This window comes from Myotis lucifugus, unplaced genomic scaffold, assembly GCF_000147115.1.
Source record: "Myotis lucifugus unplaced genomic scaffold, Myoluc2.0 scaffold_100, whole genome shotgun sequence".
Taxonomy (NCBI): Eukaryota; Metazoa; Chordata; class Mammalia; order Chiroptera; family Vespertilionidae; genus Myotis; species Myotis lucifugus.
This window is the reverse complement of record NW_005871148.1, coordinates 3,351,933-3,373,680: the sequence shown is the minus strand read 5'-3', so window position 1 is coordinate 3,373,680 and position 21,748 is coordinate 3,351,933. Positions and strand designations below refer to the sequence as shown.

At 37.2% G+C, this 21,748-nt stretch overlaps 1 protein-coding gene and 1 non-coding gene across 11 annotated transcripts in view; both read left to right on the top strand.

Annotated features, from left to right (window-relative positions):
- HELZ (helicase with zinc finger) overlaps positions 1–21,748 on the top strand; it is a 126,037-nt gene that overhangs the window by 79,525 nt on the left and 24,764 nt on the right. For all 10 annotated transcript variants that reach the window (XM_014458891.2, XM_023756976.1, XM_014458890.2 and 7 more), the window contains 4 exons: positions 6,362–6,566; positions 13,099–13,150; positions 14,144–14,334; positions 16,588–16,795. In XM_014458891.2, coding sequence (XP_014314377.1) covers positions 6,362–6,566; positions 13,099–13,150; positions 14,144–14,334; positions 16,588–16,795 — 656 coding nt within the window. The remainder of the gene's footprint in view (positions 1–6,361; positions 6,567–13,098; positions 13,151–14,143; positions 14,335–16,587; positions 16,796–21,748) is intronic.
- Positions 19,882–19,988, top strand: LOC111826754. The gene has a single exon (XR_002830134.1). It is a non-coding gene; the product is annotated as a U6 spliceosomal RNA (small nuclear RNA).

Below are 21,748 nucleotides of genomic sequence, written 5' to 3'. Positions count from 1 at the left end.
CAATGGAAGAGAAATAGCACATTAAGTGGAATTAGGAATGACGGGTCTGGTGGGGTGGGCTGGCTTGTGATTGTCATAGTGTGGTCAGAGGAGGCCTCGCTGAGAAGCTAACACTGGTGGTGAGGGAGTGCGCTGTGCAGACCTGGGGTAAAAGTGCTCCAGGAAGAGGGAACAGCTAATACAAGGATCCTGAGTGGGTGTTTTGTGCGTGTGTCTCTTTGATGGAAATGACATATCGATACTGTATTTTTTCCCTTCATTATTGTTTCAGCTCGTTTTTGATGAATTTCCTTCTCCACTCATTTTTCTCTCAAGGCTTCCTAATGTAAATAATTTTTCCTGTCTGGTTAATCCAAAGGTTCTGAAAATCAGGGTGGTTAAAAGTTGTTTGTTACTTGTCTTTGGATATCATTGTTGGTATTCCTTAGATTGTAGTCATAGTAACTATTTCTACTAAAGTGCTGTTAAAATGTTAACATAAAAAATTTCTCTATACACTTTTGATTTATACCAGTTAACAGGGATTTTAACTGCATGAAGCCAGCAATATAAGACTTGGCCTTTGCAGTATTTAAAAACTATGTTAACATTAACAAAAAATCATTAGAATAGAAATTTATAATATTTTATGAAAAAAAATGCTAGGGATTACTTAAAAATTTTTTTAAAAAAATATATTTTATTGATTTTTTTACAGAGAGGAAGGGAGAGGGATAGAGAGTTAGAAACATCGATGAGAGAGAAACATTGATCAGCTGCCTCCTGCACACCCACTAGTGGGGATGTGCCCGCAACCAAGGTACATGCCCCTGACTGGAATCGAACCTGGGACCCTTCAGTCTGCAGGCCGACTCTATCCACTGTGCCAAACCGGCCAGGTCTACTTAAATTTTTTTAAGTATTGTAGTACCTGTCAAAATGAGTTCAGAATAGTAGAAAGTGATATAGACAGTTCTAAATATGCCTTTTTGATATGTTAGAATTAAAGTAGGAAGTGGCCCTCTTTAAACTAGGTTTTCTGTTGCAATATAGATATGGCAATATTTTATTGTCTTTTTCTCTATTTCAGCAGCAAAAAAGCATTCTATGGAAAGGGTAACCATTTGAGACCATTAAGAATAAGCTGCAAGTATTAGAGTTTAGGACTCCAAAAGAAGTTAATATTCTTTATAGGGAAAACCATTAACAAAGGGATCAAGAGGAGCTTTAATTTATGGTTACATTATGAAAAATAGCCTTTTAAAACTTGAATGGCCCTAGCCAGTTTGACTCAGTGGATAGAGCATCAGCCTGCAGACCAAAGGGTCCTGGGTTTGATTCCAGTCAAGGGCACGTACCTTGGTTGCAGGCTCTTCCTCTAGTCAGGGCTCGTGCAGGAGACAACCAGTCTATGTGTTTCTCTCACATCGATGTTTCTCTCTGTCTTTCCCTCTCTCTTCCACTTTCCCTAAAAATCAGTGGAAAAATATACTCATGTGAGGATTAACAACAACAAAAAACACACAACTTGAATTGTTTATGAATGTATAGCTAAACAATTCTGTAAAATACGTTTAATTTCATATTTAAAATATAGATTTCCATTTATTTTTAGCTGGCAATGACAAAGAATTGGGGAAGGAAATATATTAGTTTCAAGTTACAAATTAATAAAATTAAGCATATTACTTTGGCCTTCCTCCCGAGAATTTTACTTTAGTTACTTTATTGTTTATTGAAAGTGTATGTAGGTAGAATATTGCTGTGATATTTTATCATTTTTCTTCTGTTTACTATTTGATAAATGTGAGAATACATATAGTTTGATTCGAATTTAATAGATTAAAACATGTGTAAAATGGGATGGCATGTATTAAAACTAACTAAAAACTGTTATGTAAAATAATAGTGTTGAGCCGCATGTGTTTTGGATTCTCCTTATAAGTAACCCCAAATATTTACCAACATGAACACTTTTTAAAAATCTTTACCCCTTCCTATAGAGTAGAGGACTGTGAATTGTATGAGATCAGCATTTTCACCCCATCTCTGATATAAACCGTTACTTTCTCAGAGCAAATGGGTGAATGATTCTTTCTGAGGCCATGCTGTCAGATTTATCCCGGGCTAATTTTTAACTTGAAGCCAGTTCTACTGGTTGCTTATTTCTTACTGCTAAGCTGGGGTATGCGAGAGACTACAAATTAATTTGTAAGCTAAGCAAAATATTTTCAGAGAAGTAAGTATATTGTGTAGGGAGAAAAAAGTCATGTGACCAATAGCTAAATGGGAATGTTGATTATCTATGCTATTTGGATTGTTTAATCATGGCTCTAATCCAGCGGTTCTGAACCTGTGGGTCGAGACCCCTTTGGTGGTCGAACGACCCTTTCACAGGGGTCGCCTAAGACCATCCTGCATATCAGATATTTACATTACGATTCATAACAGTAGCAACATTACAGTTATGAAGTAGCAACGAAAATAATTTTATGGTTGGGTCACAACATGAGGAACTGTATTTAAAGGGCCAGAAGGTTGAGAACCACTGCATCCAAGAGCTGATGGTTGAGGACTATGGATATTTATGCTTTAATCTTTCTAAATTTGTTAGAAATTTAATTTCACAATACAAGTAAATCTGGAGATCATAATATGATTCTTAGGTACTATAAAAGTGGAGGCATACATTTTTTATAATTTGAGTTAATCATTCACCCTCTAGCCCATTTGATATTTTAAAAAACACTAATATGATATTTCCAAATAGTGATCAAGTTTTCAAGGAATAATTACTGTGTATATACTATTACTTTAGAAGGCAACTGACTATATAATCTTTTTTGTTGTACTTTTATTTATTTACTAGAGGCCCAGTGCATGAAAATTCGTGCACTTGGGGTGGGGGGTCCCTCAGCCCGGCCTGTGCCCTCTCGCAGACTGGGACCCCTCGGGGGATGTCCACCTGCCAACTTAGGCCCTCAGGAGATGTCCGACTGATGGCTTAGGCCCGATATCCTTAGCGCTGCCAAAGAGGTGGGAGAGGCTCCCGCCACCACTGTTGTGCTCACAGCCATCAGCCCTGCTTGTGGCTGAGTGGAGCTCCCCCTGTGGAAGTGCACTGACCACCAGGGGGCAGCTCCTGCGTTGAGCATATGCCCCCTGGTGGTCAGTGTGCATCATAGTGACCCGTCGTTCCTGGTAGTTTCGTTAGGGTCAATTTGCATATTACTCTTTTATTATATAGGATAGCTGCTGTTTATTGATAGCTTTCTCTGTGCCAGTGCTAGGTTAAGTGTTTTGCACACTTTGCCATGTTCAGTCATCCCAACAGCCCTGCAGTGTGGGTGTTTTATTTTCATTTTAGATGGCCTGCCTGATTCAGAGAGTTGAAATTACTGCCGGGGTCACATAGCTGTTAAGTGGTTCACTCACAAAGATGTAAGATTGACTTGAAACCCAAGCTCTTCTCACTGGTTTACCCTGCCTTTCCCAGGATAAATCTGTAAATGGAGAGAGGCAAGGAGGGGAGTCATACATGTCTCCAAACCAATGTGTTTGGGGAAGGTCTTCCATTTAGCTGAGTTTCTTTATTTGCAAGTTCCATTTACTCTGTGAGATATAAATGTATTTCACATATGTGTAGAGGTGTGTGTATGTGTGTCCGCATACACACACACACACAATTCACACTCTCTGTCACCTAAGGGCATCAAGTGATTTTTCAATGTTTTATCAGTGATCCTAGAAGCATAAAAAATAAAACCAAATTTTGCGTCCATGTAGTGATTAAAACTGTTGTTATGTCTTTTGAAATACTTAAAGTGTAGAGACACACCTGAAAAAATTGTTAACATAAAAAATAGGTTCATATTTTAGGAAGGGTCTAAGACTTGGTGAAGCCTTAGTGGTGAATTCTTATTCTCATTTTGAGTGTAGATGAAATTCTCAATTGATCTTTCAGTTAAGTGTTCAGAAATGTCTTATGATGCCATGCATAGTGCTTCATTAAAGTATTAAGGAATTCAAGGTCAGTGCAAATAGTCTTGAGCCTTTACAAAGAGAGAAAAAATGAAAAATTTTAGCTTTAAAACAAATAATTTTTAAAGGAATAAAAATTTTTTTCTGAGAAGTTTAAAAGTGAGAAGTCTTCTCAATAATAAAATATAATACTGTTGATAATAAAATATTTCAATAATAAAAAGTTTAATAATAATACTGTTGGTGCCCTATTTTACACATGAAGAAACTGAGGTACAAAGAGAAGTTAAGTAATTTGCCTGAATCACACAGCTACTGAATGAATGACAGCCACCCTGAATCCAAGCAGTCTAGTTCTGGAATCCAGGCTCTTGACCAATTTTGCTATATCAATGGGGCAATAAAATAGAAGTGAGATTTCAAATGGAAATTTCAGGTTACTTTCAGAACTAGTTTAACTTGATTAACTTACAGTGTTTAGTATTACTTCTGAATTGGAGACTTTCAGTGTAAAGGCTGCTGCTTTGAGATTCCTGAGTTTTTGCGAAGACTGTGAGGGAGCTACTGGCTTCTTGTTGAGTCTGAGGTGGTTTGAAGGGGACTTCAACTCCTGTTCCTTGCGTTTGAGGTCAGTGAGGGCAGTGTAGGAAGAAAGTATGGAGTTTAAAAAGGTAGCTTGAAAATAGAGCAAAGTTCTAGTATTTTGGCCAACTAAGCTGAAAATATATTGTAAGAAATTGATATTAACAACTGAGCTAGAATAAAAGCCAATCCATTCTCTCCTTGTTGTTTTAGTGTCTTGAGGTTTCATACAAATATGAAATGACACTCTTATAAAACTGATACTTTATCAATTAGATCAAAAAAACTTCCTTTTGAATACAGCATGTAGTAGAATTGTGTTGATAAATATTCATACAGTTGAATATTGTGGCTTTTTAAATCAAAAGGGTGGGAAAGTTTATGGGTTTTTAGATCCTGAGTGCTAATTAAAGGTAGTCCTTCCTTAGCTATTAGACTATGAGGAAAAAAATTCTTGATTCCTTCAGAAGAGTGCTTAAGAATAAAAAATAAAGAGCAGATTTTAGTGTGTGTGTGTTAAAAACACACACATCCTGTAACTGAATGACTAAATTGTTAGCCTTTATGACTTATTGTCAAGAATACATAATAATATTTTGTAGCATTTTTTACTTTTCCTATTGTTGGCATTTGGGCCTGAAATTTTTTCAGGACCCATCTTTTAAACTCATCTTTAAGAAATTAGAAAAGATGGTAGAAGACATAGGTGAGAGAAACATACTTTGAAATCAAACTGCAAAGTTTTATGAATATGTTAATAACCTAATTTTCATTCATATGCTAACTTTTATAATATAAACCTTTTCACTTATGCTTCTTGAAGCCATCTTGATTACCTGCTATCCACATGGACACAAGGATACCAACCTGGGAATCCATTTCATATATCTTTTATAGCATAATAAAACATTATTTGAACCTCATATTAAAGATAGGCATGCATATTTACAATAGTCATTTAAAATTTTTAAACATTTTATATGTTGTCTTTTATAATCTGTTTTTAATATTTTATTTACATTAGAGATCAATTTTCACACCTCTAGGAGCAACAATATACAACTGCAACAAGATTTGAATGTATTTTTCTCCTTTAATATTTATTAATGTGATTAGGAAATGAATAATCAGCATTAAAATTAGTGTTCCAACTTCCTGTATTTTTCATAATTAATTTAACTCAACTTAGTCAATATGATAACTTGTGCTTGTGACAAGCATTTGTTAAGTAAGAGAAAAATACAGGAGTAGCTAGTTATTTCTTAAGAATCCTCATGAGGGGTTTATCTACTTTGTGTATCAGATTTATGTCCTGAGTTGGCTTTTCTTTGTTATCCAGCACCAGGCTACGTTGGCTCTATAATTTAAACTAGTTTAATTTGCATGTGCATGTGTATGTGTGTGATATATATATGTGTATGTGTATATAATGTATCTGTGTACATATATGTATATATAAGTATGCCTAGAAGTACAAATCTTCTATAAAATGAGTTATCTTTTTTGAAATCCTTATTTATTATGTGGATAACAAAAACCATCATTCTAGGTCCATGGGGATAGTTGAGCATTGGCCATGTTACTTGCGATTGATCAGCCAAAATTAATTGAGAGCATACTAGACATGGCTCTCATTTCAGAATCAACCTCTGAAGTTTTATGATTTAGTGGGAAGATTATATCTGAATCATAGATGAATATCGAACCTGAGGAGTTAGGGTGGGGGAAGGAAATTTGAAATGATCTTCAGTAGCTTATGTTTATTTCTGTGCTCTCACCCACTGAAATAGTAAACTGATCTTCTCAATCTTTTCTGTAGGAAATTTTGGGAGCGGTTTATTGCCCTGTGTCATGAAAATAATAGCCTACACGGAATCACTTTTGAACAGATCAAAGCTCAACTTGAGGCTTTAGAACTAAAGAAGACATATGTGTTGAATCCACTGGCACCCGAATTTATCCCCCGGGCCCTAAGACTGCAGCATTCAGGAAGTGCCAACAAGCTGCAGCAATCACCCCCCAAGGTAAAACCTGTTAATGAAATTGAAGAGGCTAAAGTGAGAGAAAAGTGCAGAGGTGTCAAAGGTTTATTGAGCTGCTAGTTACTTTAGGTATTCAGCAAGTAGTTTCTGAAAGGAAGTTGTCTAGTGTGGAAATAGAGTGTGGTGTTTAGCCATGGTTAATGTCATGGTCATCCTCAAAAAGTTTTCAATTACCTGACGTCTTCTTGTGTCCTTTGAATAATATAATATCCTAGTCCTCTCTACTGATAGACTTATTTTAGCAAGATGTGAATAATACAAAGCAAATTTAAAAGACTAGACTAGCACACTTATTAAAAACATATTTTTGTAAGGAATAACATTATAACGATATCTGTGTGAAGAAAATAGGTCTAATCCTTTCTTGATTAAGTATGCCTAGAAGTACAAATCTTCTATAAAATGAGTTATCTGTTTTGAAATCCTTATTTATTATGTGGATAACAAAAACCATCATTCTAGGCCCATGTGGATAGTTGAGCATTGGCCATGTTACTTGCAATTGATCAGCCAAAATTAATTGAGAGCACACTTTGTATGTTCTACAATACTAGACATGTTCATTTCAATACTAGTTCATTTCAAGTGGTATTTGCCACAGTGAGAAAATTTGGCCAACTTCTTGAAGGTTACTTTAGTTGATTTTGACCTATATTTGTTGTATAAGAAGTAATCCAGTCAGAGGAAGTGGAGGTGGGAAAGTCAAAGCCATTTCTACTTTTGAACCATAGTTATTTTGGGCAGAGACAGCTGGTTTATTTACTATACTGCCTGAAAAAAAAATTCACATCATCTAGAACAGAAAGTTGTGAGAATGACATGTTTAGTATTTGTTCCAGTGTTTTGGTGTATTTATAGCTATCAGCATGGTTTTAAATTTAATAGAGTATGTCAGTTTTGGGCTTCATTTAAAAAACGTAAAACCTAATGTGTAAGCAATAATTAATGGTTTATTATCTGGAAAGTTTTTTAGCTAAATAGGTATTAAGCCGAAAATAGAACTACTTTCTATGTTAATATACTGTTGTATATTCTTAGTTTAATAAAAATGAACCTAATCCTATATAATAAAAACCTAATATGCCAAGTGTCCAGTCCACCGGTCGGCTGTTCAACCAATCAAAGCGTAATATGCTAATGATATGCTAAGGCCGCTCAATCACTTACTATGATGTGCACTGACCACCAGGGGGCAGACAGTCAACCTGTCGACCAGTCACTATGACGTGCACTGCCAACCAGGGGGTAGACGATCTGACCGGTAGGTTAGCTTGCTGCTGGGGTCCAGCTAATCGGGACTGAATGAGATGGGCCGGACATGCCCTAGAGCCCTCCGGCAGTCTCTCCCTGGCTGGCCAACTTCCCACATCCCTCCCTGGCCCCGATTGTGCACTGGTGGGGTCCCTCGGCCTGGCCTGCGCCCTCTCACAATCCGGGACCCCTTGGGGAGCCGGTTTCTGCCCAATCCCGCAGGCCAGGCCGAGGGACCCACTGGTGCATGAATTCGTGCACCGAGCCTCTAGTGTACAATAATGCGTTAGTGACTTGGGGTTACTAGGGGATTAAGAATTTTACTTAAATGAACCTTCTAGATTTCTAAAGCTTAAACTATTAATAAATAATATATTTTTTTAATCAAACAGTTAAGTTTCTTCTACATGCCAGCCGTTATGGTAGGTGCTAGAGAAGTAGAGATAAGCAAATTAGCCTCCAGTGGCAGATGTTGGAGGGTAATGGCCAGATCTTGTTTAGGGGTCTACTGAGTGGGTGGAGGTAGTGGGGAGACATGTCAAAAACTAGAATATGTGCTCCATTAGGGCAGAGATTTTTGCCTGTATTAGTTACCGCTCTCTAGCCTCTGTGCTTAGTACAACATGTGGCTCATCTTAGGTGCTTTGAAGTATTTTTTAGATGAGTGAGTGAAGCTCAAGAAAGAGTTTATGCAAAAGGCTTTAAGCTTTGAGTATGTGAGGAATAAGGACCCCAGGTAGAAATGTTTACATTTTATTTTTATTTAAAATGTTGCAAAGTCATTTTACCCTTTGCACATTCTTAAGATAATAAACTCTTTCTTTAATTGAGCAAAGTGAGCATCAATTATGTGCTTTAGATTCAGCTAGATTCAAGCCATCATAGCAAATGTCTGCTGATCCTAAGCAAGATCCTGCAATTTGCTTTTTTTAAATATGTTTTTATTGATTTTAGAGAGAGGAAGGGAGACTGGTAGAGAGATAGAAACATTGATGAGAAACACATCTATTGATCGGCTGCCTCCTGAATGCTCCCTACTTGGGGTTGAGCCTGAAACCCAGCAAACCGGGCATGTGCCCTGACCAGAAATCGAACCAGTAACCTCTTGGTTCATAGGTCAATGCTTAATCACTGAGCCAAACTGCTGGGCTGGTTTTATTTGAAAGGTGAGGAAAATATATGTTGAATCCACTTGCTCTTCCAAAACCATAAACTCCCTGAAGTCTAGCCCCACTTTCTGCACATAGTGGGTGCTCAGTAAGTATCTGATAAGTGAATAATGGGTATGATGCAGCCAGTAGTGTGGCTTTTTTCTTTCAATGAGAAAATTGTGTAATTAAAGTCCAAAGCAGCCACCTCCCCAATTTTAAAAACTTTTTAGAGAATGTTCACTGAATCAGTAGATAGTATCTGTTATTTTTATATCAATAGCACAGTGGTTCACCAAATCATCTACCTACCTGGTTATTGTAAATTATTATTTACGTCATCTGCAATAATCAATAGTATAAATAACTGAGGTATTGTGAACCAAAGGTTATTTCTATCACCTTACCTCCTTCCTCTCCCCGTATTCTTTTTTATTTCCATGAAATTGTTTTGAGGTTTGAATTTGCACTGGTGTCCCTTTTTATTTAATTTTCTATTATAGAAAATTTCAAACATTTACTTAAATAGAGAGAATAGTATAACAAATTTCTTATCATCCAACTTCATTAATTATTAACCTAATCTTGTTTCATCTATATTCTACTTCCTCCACTCCACCACCACCACATACACCCACTGGAAAATTTTGAAACAAATCCTAGATAATTTATTTTATGTGCTGGAGTCTTTTGATAAAGGAAAACTTACTTCATTGTTAGAAAAAGGTGCTATTTCTGAAAACATGATACTAAGCTATATGATTTCCCCCTAGATTTCCTTAATGTTTAACTTTCAACACAGTTCTGGGCATAAGAAATCTTAAAAATTAGTATTGTCAAGTTAGACTAAGTTTTAAAATCCAAGTAAAATTTCATATAGATAAAATAATCAGAAGACTGGATCATGGTTAAAAATGTTCCAGGAACTGCTTCCTCAGGGCTGTGTTTGTCAACAAAACATACCTTTTGCTGCTTAGCAAATAACTTTATTCTCCTCACTAAGATATCAGTTCTGTGATAAGGTTTAGCAAAGGTACAAAATGTTAGGGGATCCAGGAGTGAGTAATCTAGCCAATCCTCATTGCCTCCCTCCCTCCAGGAATCATTTATAACAATGTCTGTTTCATGGGCACCTGCAGAATTAGCAGGGAGAAAACCAATATCCCTGTCTTCATTCTGCTTCCTCCTAGGGCACTTGCTGGGAGCAATGTTTGGAAGCTTTGATAAAATCGAACAGATTCATACACTATAAAAACTATTCAGAGGATAGATAGTGAAAAACAACTCACAAACTAAAACCTATAAAATAATGCTTTGGTCTTTTCAAAGGCTCCATTTCTGAATATTATCTATTCTCCAGTTCTCACATGTGGCCCCGCATCTCAGAGCCTTCTCTCCCTTAGAACCTCTCTGACTTCCCTTCCACCTCATCTTTCCTTTCCTTCTGCTGCATCTTCTGACTCCAGCTGGAGAAATTGCTCTACTTTTAGGGTTCATGTGAATAGATTATGTCCATCCAGATACTCCAGGATAATCTTATATTAAGTCCATAACTTTAATTATATCTGCAAAGTCTCATTTGCCACATAACATGACATATTCAAGGGTCCTAGGGACTAGGGTGTGGACATCTTTGGGGGGCCATTCTGCCTCCCACCCTGCCTAAATCACTATGTTTTCTTCACATACTACACAGTTGCCCCTGATTGATGGGTCCTTAGAGACTAAGAAATCTAAATGGCTTATTACCCTCTTAGAACTATATTATCTTCTGTGTCCTCGGCTCTCGGCTCTTGTTTCCTCTGTCAGTGTGTGTGCCCCTGACTGCTCTTGTTGTCACTTCTAATTGCTCTGCTTCTGATCTTCCCACCTTCTCAGCCAGCTCTGCTGCCTGCCATCTTCTCCTCTCACTTTCCTCCTTTCTCATCACTTCTCTGTTCCTCAGAAGTTTGTTTTTTATAGCTAGTGGCAATCACTGAGAAGACTCTCTTCTGGCTAATGAATCAAATATGATTCTATTTTGACTTTTTTTTTTACTTTTTAAGGTTAGAACTTAGCTGTCCTTTCACATTCATAACTAACCAACTGACCTTTGATGTTTAGTACTGATCTGAATATTTAATGTTGCTGACAGAGATAAATGAAGCATCACTGTACTTTTGCTCTAGTCAAGAATGGATTTTTCTTCTTGCTATAGATATTATTATCTCCCCCTTTAGTTTTCAGATATAATGTACAAATGGCAATTTGTGTGTGTCTAAGGGTAAATTGTATAATGTGCTACTTGTGTTTTTTAAAGGCTTTATGTATTACATTTAGCCAATGGAAAGAGAAAGAATTTTTTTAGCCAAGTCCACAAATTCAGAACCATTGTCTCTTCAAATACTGTTTCAGCCCCAAAGTCATCATTTTTAACAGTAGACTAGTATACCATTATATGAATCTGCCATTGCTTACTTAGTAAATCCTTCATTGATGGACATTTGGGTTGTTAACATATCATCCCATGTATAAACAATGCTGTGGTGAACATCTGTGCCAAATCCATTATTATTTCATTTGGAGACATCTCTGGAAGTGCAACTACTGGGTTAAAGTGTATGTACATTTTGGATGCTTTCAATAGGTATTGCCAAATTGCTTTCTGGAAAATTTGTATATTCTCTTAAGTACATTATATCAGTGTGTCTGTCTGGTTTTTTTTTGGATCATACTCAAATTATTGTCAATCCCAAACTATAGTTATATTCATGTTACTGTTTTTTTAAAAAAATATATTTTTATTGATTTCAGAGAGGAAGGGAGAGAGAGAGAGAGAGAGAGAGAGAGAGAGAGAGAGAGAGAAACATCAGTGATGAGAGAGAGTCATTGATAGGCTGCCTCCTGCACGCCCCCTACTGGGGATTGATCCCACAACCCAAGCATGTGCCCTTGACTGGAATTGAACCCGGGAGCCTTCAGTCCGCAGGCTGATGCTTTATCCACTGAGCCAAACCAGCTAGGGCCATGTTTTAAAGGTTCTCATCCTCAAGAATTGAAGACTAATATTTTCTCCTTGAAATACAACTTTTACATTTTGTTATTTATTTCATACAAAATTTACAGAGAAACTGCAAAGGAATAGAATTTAGGTTTAAGTTGTATTGGTTGCATGTTTCTTTTTATAAAAAACTAGGGGCCCAGTGCACAAATTCATGTACCTTGAAAGGAACTGTGGGCCACGAGGCTGCGATGGGCATAGGGGCGGGTCTCGGCCCATCCTCTGCGCCCCTGCCTGGCCCCTCCTGCCGCTGCCCCCCCGGCCCCCTCTCTGCCGGCAGCCCTGCTCTCGCCGCGCTGCTCCCACATGCTGACAGTGTTGGCCTCGCTTGCACCCGCTGACTGTGCGGAGTGATTGGGGCCGGCGCCAGCAGCAGGTGCGAGCAGGGCTGGCGCTGTCAGAGGGTGCGAGTGGTAGCTGCTGTCCCGATCACCCCTCAGGAACAGGGGGAGGTGGAGAAGCCCTCAGGGGTGATCAGGGCCGGCAGCTGCCACTCGCACCCACTGGTGGTGCCGAGCAATCGGGACCGGCACTAGGCTCCGGCAGCCGGTATGAGCAGTGGCTCCGGCATCGGCTGCAGGTGTGAGTGGGGCTGGCGCTGGCAGCAGGTGCAAGTGCCAGGCGGGACCATGGTGCGTGGAAGCAAAAAATTTTTAGTAACCACCAGAGGCTTGCCCTGATGACAGAGACCGGCCCCCCGCCTTGGTCTGGCGCCCCCGCTCACCTGCTCCACCATCCCACCATGGCCGACGTCTGCCATAGTCCGTGCGCACCCCCTGGTGGTCAGCGCACGTCATAGTGACTGGTTGTTCTGCTGTTTGGTCTATTTGCATATTAGGGTTTTATATATATAGATTACTATGAAAAAAGAATTTTAGATATCCTTAACTTGGAGCTGAGGACATGTAACACCATGACTTTAATATTTAAAAAAAAAGTTCAGAACAATTTAATAGTTATTAATTACGAGCTTGTAGTCTTTAGATTTTAATTGTTGCTGTATACATGTGATTTGCATAGGAACTGGTATTGTTCTCTAATATTAAATGTGTTTTGTGTTTTTTTTTCTGTAAAGGGGAAAAGCCTCCAACATACCCAGAATGATCATTTCCAGAATGATGGAATTGGTAAGTGGAAACAGCCCTATGAAAACTCACTTTTATGATATGGTATTTACCACAGATTTCATCATTCGAAAGAGAAAGGTAGGAAGAGGGAAACACACACACACGGACACACGGACACATGGACACTTTGGAACTCATTTAACTCTTCTATTCATATGTCATTTCTTTCTTTCTTCTTTTTTAATCCTCACCCAAGGACATATTTTTATTGAGAGAGCAATATTTTTAGAAAGAGAGAGAAACATCAGTGTGAGAGAGAAATATTGATCAGTTGTCTCCTGTACACATCCCCACCAGTGATCAAACCTACAACCCAGATATGTGCCCTGACCTTTTAGTGTACAGGATGACGCTCCAACCAACTGAGCCACATGGCCAGGGCTCATATGTCATTTCTCACAAAGGGTGATTTTGTAGGTACCAAAGTACATATCCAGAAACAGGAAAAACATTTAAGCCTTCTATGTAACCTAAGTTTTTGGAACATATTTATATCCTACAAATGTTGGGTCATACAAAATTCAAGATAAAGTTTATATCAGTTATTTAAAATGTTGCAGAATTATGCTTTTAAAATAATAATTGTTTATCCTTCATTTTGTATGTGGCTTTATTACAATTGCAAGTCAAAACTTTATTCTGAAGACTTGTACATATTTTCCTAGTCTTGGAAGAATTTTTACTGAGAGTGTAGGTGTGCGCATGGTTTTCTCTCTTGAAGGACACATCTCCAGCCTCAGAAGACATTTAAAAATATGCTAGTTTATAAAAGAAATACTTTGCATATCTCAAGCTAATTTTAGGGAACATTTTAAAATGGTTATGTTATGTTTTTTTAATATGCTTTACTCTTCCACACTAATAATTCTTTGATTATAAGATATCTCGTGGCAAACTTGGGAAATATATTTTGCTGTTGGATGATTTGAATTATTTTTGTCTAGGTGAATATGTACAGCTAGTGAGTATACCCTTTCTCTATTTTTTTTTCAGTTCAACCCAATCCTTCCGTTCTTATTGGCAATCCTATTAGAGCATATACTCCTCCACCCCCTCTTGGACCTCATCCAAATTTGGGAAAATCTCCAAGCCCTGTCCAGAGAATAGATCCTCACACTGGGACAAGTATTCTTTATGTACCTGCTGTCTATGGAGGGAATGTAGTTATGTCGGTGCCTTTACCTGTAAGTGGATGTTTGAGATACTTTCTATTGAATAAAATAAAATAGGCTTCACTAAAGTAGTGACTGTCCCATATAGTGTCCTACCAGCTTCTTTTTATAAAAACTTTTCAATGCCTGTAAGTTTCTTTTAAAGCAGTTATTATCTTTAACCTTCTAATTTTGAAATGACCGAAGAAATGTGAATTTTTGCTTACTAGATTATCAGTGGCTATGAAGAAATCTGTAAATTGGATATTTTGATTGAGAAGCCTTTGTATTCTTTTAAAATATTTTTACTGGGAAATTGAGCCAAAAGTTAACAGAGCTAGTAAATTGGTCTCTTGTTTTGTAAAGTGATGTTTTTCTTGGATCTTTTGCATTTTATTCTTGTACTAGAGGCCTGGTGCACGAAATTTGTGCATGGGTGGGGTCCCTAAGCCTGGCCAGTGATCAGGGCTGGGGTGATCAGGGCCCCAAGGCCCCGGCAGGGTCAGGAGAGGAGGTGATGGTCGCTGGTCTGGGCGCGGAAGGAACAGACGCCTGCCGCTGACACCGTCAACGTGTGGTTCCCCACTTCCCCCCCTCCTCCTTCCCTCCCCGCTGCGCTGACACTGCGGCAGGTGGGCGGCAGGCTGATTTGGGGGAAGGACGGGGCATGGAGGTTGGCCACCGGCCCGAGGAGGGAGCTGGCCCTCGGCCCCCCTGGGAAAGGGGCCGCATCCACCACCACCCACTCCCAGTTCCGCGTCCCAGCCCGGGGTGTCGGGGAGAGACCACGGGAGGTTGGCCAGCCAGGGGAGGGTGGCTGTGGGAGCGCACTGACTACCATGGGGCAGCTCCTGCGTTGAGCATCTGCCCCCTGGTGGTCAGTGCATGTCATAGCGACTGGTCATTCTGGTTGTTCGATCATTATGGTCGCTTAGGCTTTTATATATATAGATAATTCACTAACTCTTCCTAAGAAATACAGTTCTTTGGAGGAGGCAAAGAAGGTTAGATTAGTCTAACTCCCTTGAATCTAAATTTATCAGAGAAATTCCACACCTTATGAAATGTTATTGGTACTTAAAAACATTATTAATTCCTTCCTAAGACTGTAATCTTTAGAGAGCTTCCATCTTGTGTAAAACCCCATTTTTATTTCCTTAACACACTGAATATTTTAATAATTTTGTTAATTTGCTGATATACTAATATTTCCAAATTCAGGAATTTTAGCCTAGAAAACCTTTCTTTCATTTAAGGAAAGTGCTGTAATTTCAGGCAGAGGTGATCATTGCCAAGGATCTTTGGCACCCCTGCCCACACCCCCAAAGTGGAAAAATGTCAAGCTGCAAACATTTCTAGCCATATTGATCATGATAGTTCACAATCACAGCAGCCAATGAGAAGAACTGTCAGTAAGAAATACGTAATTCATGCCCACTCCCCACAGATTTCAATTTTAGCTGAGTTATTTCTTCCCAGACAGCCTGGCAACATTATACATCATCTGCTTTAAATAGTAAGTCCCTTAGGATTTATATTTCATTTTACTAGGTCAAAGAGGCTTTTATTATATAAGATTTCTCAGAGTCTGCATTTAGCAGTTATAATAAAATAATAGGGAGGTAGCTCAGATGTCATTTGTATTTATCCCTTTTATGTTAATATACAGGGATTATATATATATACACACACCTAAAGAAATTTTCTGTTTCTGTATTTAAAGGAAGAATTGAACTAATCAAAAGCATTGATTAAATTAATGACCTTTTAAAATTTTGCCTATATCATACACGAACATTAAATGATTGGGTTATTTATACTAAGTTGGAGTACCTATTTTTTGAGTTGAGACTCCTTAGACTAAATTTTTTCTTAATTTTTCCCCCTGTTCTCTTATTCAGTCTATTAAACACCGTAACAATTCACTTAGGACTTTAAAAGATAATTTTCAGGATAATCTGTGACATGTATACATTCAGATTGAGGGGAAATGATTCAAGATTATAAGATGATTTAATGCTTCAAAAAATTATTACAATTTTAAGTTCTCAGTTTCTTTCTAACCTGTTAAGTGATAAATTTTCCCTTACACACTAAAGATTCAGGGAGCCATTTCAGGCTAGTTGAGATGTAGCAGTAATTCTGTCAATTGTTAGCATTAGCATGGACTGTAGTTATTCATTTTGATAAAATTAACACCTCTCTGTGTGAGTTTGCTTTTTCCTATAGCAGTTTGCCTTCCAAAATGTATATAATGAAGTTATTTTGTTTTTTGTAATAACCTAGGTACCATGGACAGGATACCAGGGTAGGTTTGCAGTTGATCCTCGAATCATTACACATCAGGCAGCAATGGCCTACAATATGAACCTCTTACAGACGCATGGACGGGGGTCTCCTCTACCTTATGGCCTTGGGCATCATCCCCCTGTCAGCATAGGGCAGCCACAGAACCCACATCAGGAGAAGGATCAGCATGAGCAACATCGAAATGGTGAGTTGCTTTGCTGGTCTCATGTTCCTAAACTGATGATATGCCAACCTGTATCAACATAGAAAGTTCCTTTAACAGTATGATTGTTAACTTGTTTATAGGTCATAGACCTCTTTGAGAAAAATCTGACATAAAAACTGTGGATTCTCTTTCGAAGATACGCAGATATAAAATTTGTGTGTAACCTACCAGCTATGATTGGCATTACCAATTTCCTGAAAAAATATTAAATTTTAATATTTAAAGTATTTCAAATGGTAGTCATTTAATATTGAGACAGAAAACCCTTATTTGTTAAACATTTTTGTTAGTCCAAGATATTTTTGTTGTATACTAAACATTAACACTACTGTGGCAATAGTTGATTTAAACTAGTTGTTTCTTATGCAAGTCATACTCTCTTGTCTCCTAGAATTGTAAATAAAGGAAAATTAGCCACCATATATATATATATGTTGGTGGTTTTGTTTTTTTTTAATCCTTACTTGAGGACATTTATTTAATTGATTTAAGAGAGAGGAAGGGAGAGAGAGAGACATCAGTGTGAGAGAGAAACATCGATCAATTGCCTCCCATATACCTTCCAGCTGGGGATCGAACCAGAAACCTGAGTATGTGCCCTGACCAGAAATCAAACCCTTTTCCATGCACAGGACGATGCTCCAACTAACAGCCACACCGGCCAGGGCCTACTCTATTTTTAACATCAGGTTTATTGAGGTATAATTTATATACAGTAAAATTCACTCTTTTAAAATGTTGATGTGTTCTGACAAAATATACAGAGTTGTTAATCAGGATACAGGATATTCACATGACCTCAAAAAGTTCCTTCATATCCCTTTGCAGTAAGTCTCCTCCAATTCCCAGCCCTGGGCAACCACTAATCTGATTTTTGTCTCTACTTTAGTAATCATAAATAGAGTCATAGGGGAAGTAGTTTTTTTGTGTTTGGCTTTGTTTACTTAGCTCAGTGGTCGGCAAACTGCAGCTGGCGAGCCACATGCGGGTCTTTGGCCCCTTGAGTGTGGCTCTTCCACAAAATACCACGTGCAGGCGCGCATGTACAGTGTGATTGAAACTTCGTGGCCCATGCGCAGAAGTTGGTATTTGGTGGAAGAGTCGCACTCAAGGGGTCAAAGAGCCGCATGTGGCTCGCGAGCTGCAGTTTGCTGACCACTGACTTAGCTTAATGCATTTGAGATTCATTCATGTTACCTGTGTCAATTGTTTGTTCATTTTACTGTTGATTAATATTCCACTACATGGATGCATTACAGTATTTTTATCTGTTTGTCAATTGATGGACACCCTAGTTATTTCTAATTTTTGGTTCCTAGGCTGCTATGAACATATGTGTGAACATGTATTTTCATTTCTCTTGGATAAACATTCAGGAGTGAAATGTTATAAGAAGTTGCCATACTATTTTCAAATGTGACTGGACCATTTTTCATTTCTACTAGTAATGTATGAGATTTCTAGTCAGCACTTGATATTGTCAGTCTTTTTAACTTTACCCTTGCTAGTGGTTATCTGATAGTATCTGATTGTGGAATTTGCATGTTCCTGATAATTAATGATGTTGAATATTTTTTTTATTGGGCTTATTTGATATCTATATCTTTAATGAAGCATGTATTCTTAATTTTTGCCCGCATTTTTATTGGTTTGTCTTATTACATCATGAGAATTCTTTATACATTCTGGATACAAATCTTTAATTAAACATATGTTTTGAAATATATTCTCCCAGGATATGGCTTGCCTTTTCATTTTCATAACAGTCTAAATTTTTTTGCCTTATTCAAGATCACAAAGATCATCTATTTTTTTCTATAAGTTTCATAGTTTTAGCTGTTACAGTAGGTTCATTTTGAGTTAATTTTTGTATATGGTGTGAGGTAAGAATTGAAGTGGTTTTGTTTTGTTTTTGCATATATTAGTAAATATATTCAGTGGTTTCAGCACCATTTGAAAACACTGTCCTTCCATTAAACTAACTTGGTGCCTCTTTTGGAAATCAGTTGACTACATATGTGAAGTCTGTTCTGTTCTATTGATGCATATGTTTGTGTTTATTCCAAATACACTGTCTTGATTACTATAGCTTTATAAGCCTTAAAATCAAGTAGTATAAATCTTCCAATTTTGTTCTTTTTCAAAATTGTCTATTCCAGGTCCTTTGCTTTTCCATATACATTTTAGAATCAGCTCATGAGTTTCAGAACAGAAAAGCCTGCTGGGATTTTGATTGGGATTGTGTTGAATCTGTAGGTCAATATGGGGGGAATTGACATCTAAACAACATTGAGTATTCTGATATATGAAGAGGACATGTCTCTCTCAAGATCTTTAATCTTTTTCATTTTTTAAAAAAGTTTTCAGTATACAGCTCTTGCATATATATTTTTAAGGTGAAAGATTAATACAGGTAGTTAGTGTTATAATTTTTCTCCTCAGTAGTACAGTGTTATATTTTTATTTCATTTTATTCTGTACACTTTTTAATTTCTCTTCAAATTAGATCCATGGATTATTTAGGAAGGCGAGTTTTATTTTTTAATCATTGGAGATTTTCTAAGAATTTTTCTATTATTGACTTCTACTTTAATTTCATTGTGGTAAGAGAACAAATTTTATATGAATCGAATCCTTTTGAATTTACTGAGTTTTGTTTTATGACCCACTGTGTGGTCTATCTTTGTAAATTTTCCCTGTGCACTTGAGAAGAAAGGAGTGCTCTATAAATGTTAATTAGGTCAAATTGGTTGATAGGATTGCTTAAGTCTGCTATATCCTTGCTGATTTTCTACCTACTTTAAAAAAAATAAATATTGAGAGAGGAATATTGAAATCTTCAAATATGCCCTAGCCGGTTTGGCTCAGTGGATAGAGCGTCGGCTTGTGGACTGAAGGGTCCCAGGTTCGATTCCGGTCAAGGGCACATACTTGGGTTGTGGGCTTGATCCCCAGTAGGGGGCGTGCAGGAGGCAGCCTATCAGTGATTCTCTGTCATCATTGATGTTTCTATCTATCTCTCCATCTCTCTTCCTCTCTGAAATCAATAAAAAAGATATCTTTAAGTGCTTGCTTCAGCAGCACATATACTATAATTGGAACAATACAGAGAAGATTAGCATGGCCCCTGCACAAGGATGACATGCAAATTTGTGAAGCATTCTATATTAAAATATATGTAAATACATATACATACATACATACATATATATATGTATATAAAATAAAAATAGAAATCTTCAAATATAATTAGTATTTGTCTATTTTTCTTTAAGTTTTGCTTGATGAATTTTGAAATTCTGTTGTTAGGTACGTAGACATTTAAAATACTGTGCTTGCCCTAACTGGTTTGGCTCAGTGGATAGAGCGTCGGCCTGCAGACTGAAGGGTCCCAGGTTCGATTCCAGTCAACGGCATGTACCTTGGTTGCTGGCACATCCCCAGTGGGGAGTGTGCAGGAGGCAGCTGAATCGATGTTTCTCTCTCATCGATGTTTCTAACTCTCTATCCCTCTCCCTTCCTCTCTCTAAAAAATCAATAAAATATATTAAAAAATAAAATAAAATACTGTACTTTTAATTAATTAACTAATTTACCATTATGGAATGATCTTCTTTATCCCTGGTAATATTCTTTGCTCTGAGATCTACTTTGCTTAATATCAATAATTGTTTTAACTATTGTTATTATGGTATATCATTTATTGACCCTTTAATCTATTAGTGTATTTATATTTCAAATGTATTTCTTTTAGAAAGCATATAGTTGGCTCTTGATTTTTAAAAAAATCCAATATGATAATCTCTTTCTTTTAATTGGATTGTTTAGACCATTTATACTTACGGTGATTATTAATATAGTTAGGCTTGATTTTTATCATCTTGCTCTATCGGTTTTTTTAATTTGTCCAAACTGTTTTTTTGTTTCCTTTTTTCTTTTACTCTGCCTTCTTTTGGATTGCTTGAATATTTTTATGATTCCCTTTTATCTCCTTCATTGGCTTATTAGCTATAACTATTATTTTAGTATTTTCTTTAGGTTTATAGTATACATCTTAAACTTACCACAGTCTACTTTCCCACTTATATTTACCACTTCATATACAGTAAAAGAACCTTACAACATTTCATTTTTTTCTCTTCTTGACTTTATCATATTGTTATAATGCATTTTACTTTTACATATGTTATAAGCTCCAAACATTGTTACTTTTCTTAAAATATCCATGTACTTTTAAAGAGTTTTTAATAAGAAAAATAATATTTTATATTACCCATGTAGTTAGCATTTCTGGTAATCTTTTTTTTCTTCTATATATTCATGTTTTCATCTGATACAATTTTCCTTCTGCCCGAAGTTCTTTTCACATTCCTTGTAGTGCAGGTCTGCTGGTGGTGAAGTTTTTCAGAGAAATCTGAAATCACCCTTATGTTTGTTTTCTGTATGAAATGTGTCTTTTTTCCCCTGCCTGCTTTTAAGAGTTCCTTTTTTTTTTTTTTTAATATATTTTATTGATTTTTTACAGAGAGGAAGGGAGAGAGATAGAGAGTTAGAAACATCGATGAGAGAGAAACATCGATCAGCTGCCTCCTGCACATCCTCTACTGGGGATGTGCCCGCAACCCAGGTACATGCCCTTGACCGGAATCGAACCTGGGACCTTTCAGTCCGCAGGCCGACGCTCCATCCACTGAGCCAAACCGGTTTCGGCTTAAGAGTTCCTTTTTACTGGTTTTAGTAATTCGATTATAACACTTCTTGGTATAGTTTTCGTCGTGCTTCTTGTGTTTGGGGTTTGTTGGGCTTCTTGGATAGTTTACAGTTTTCATCAAGTTTGGAAAGTTTTAACTCTTTATTTCTTTAGATTTTTTTTTCTGTCTTAACCTTCTCTCTTCTTCAGGAATGCCAACTACCCGTATATTAGTCTGCTTA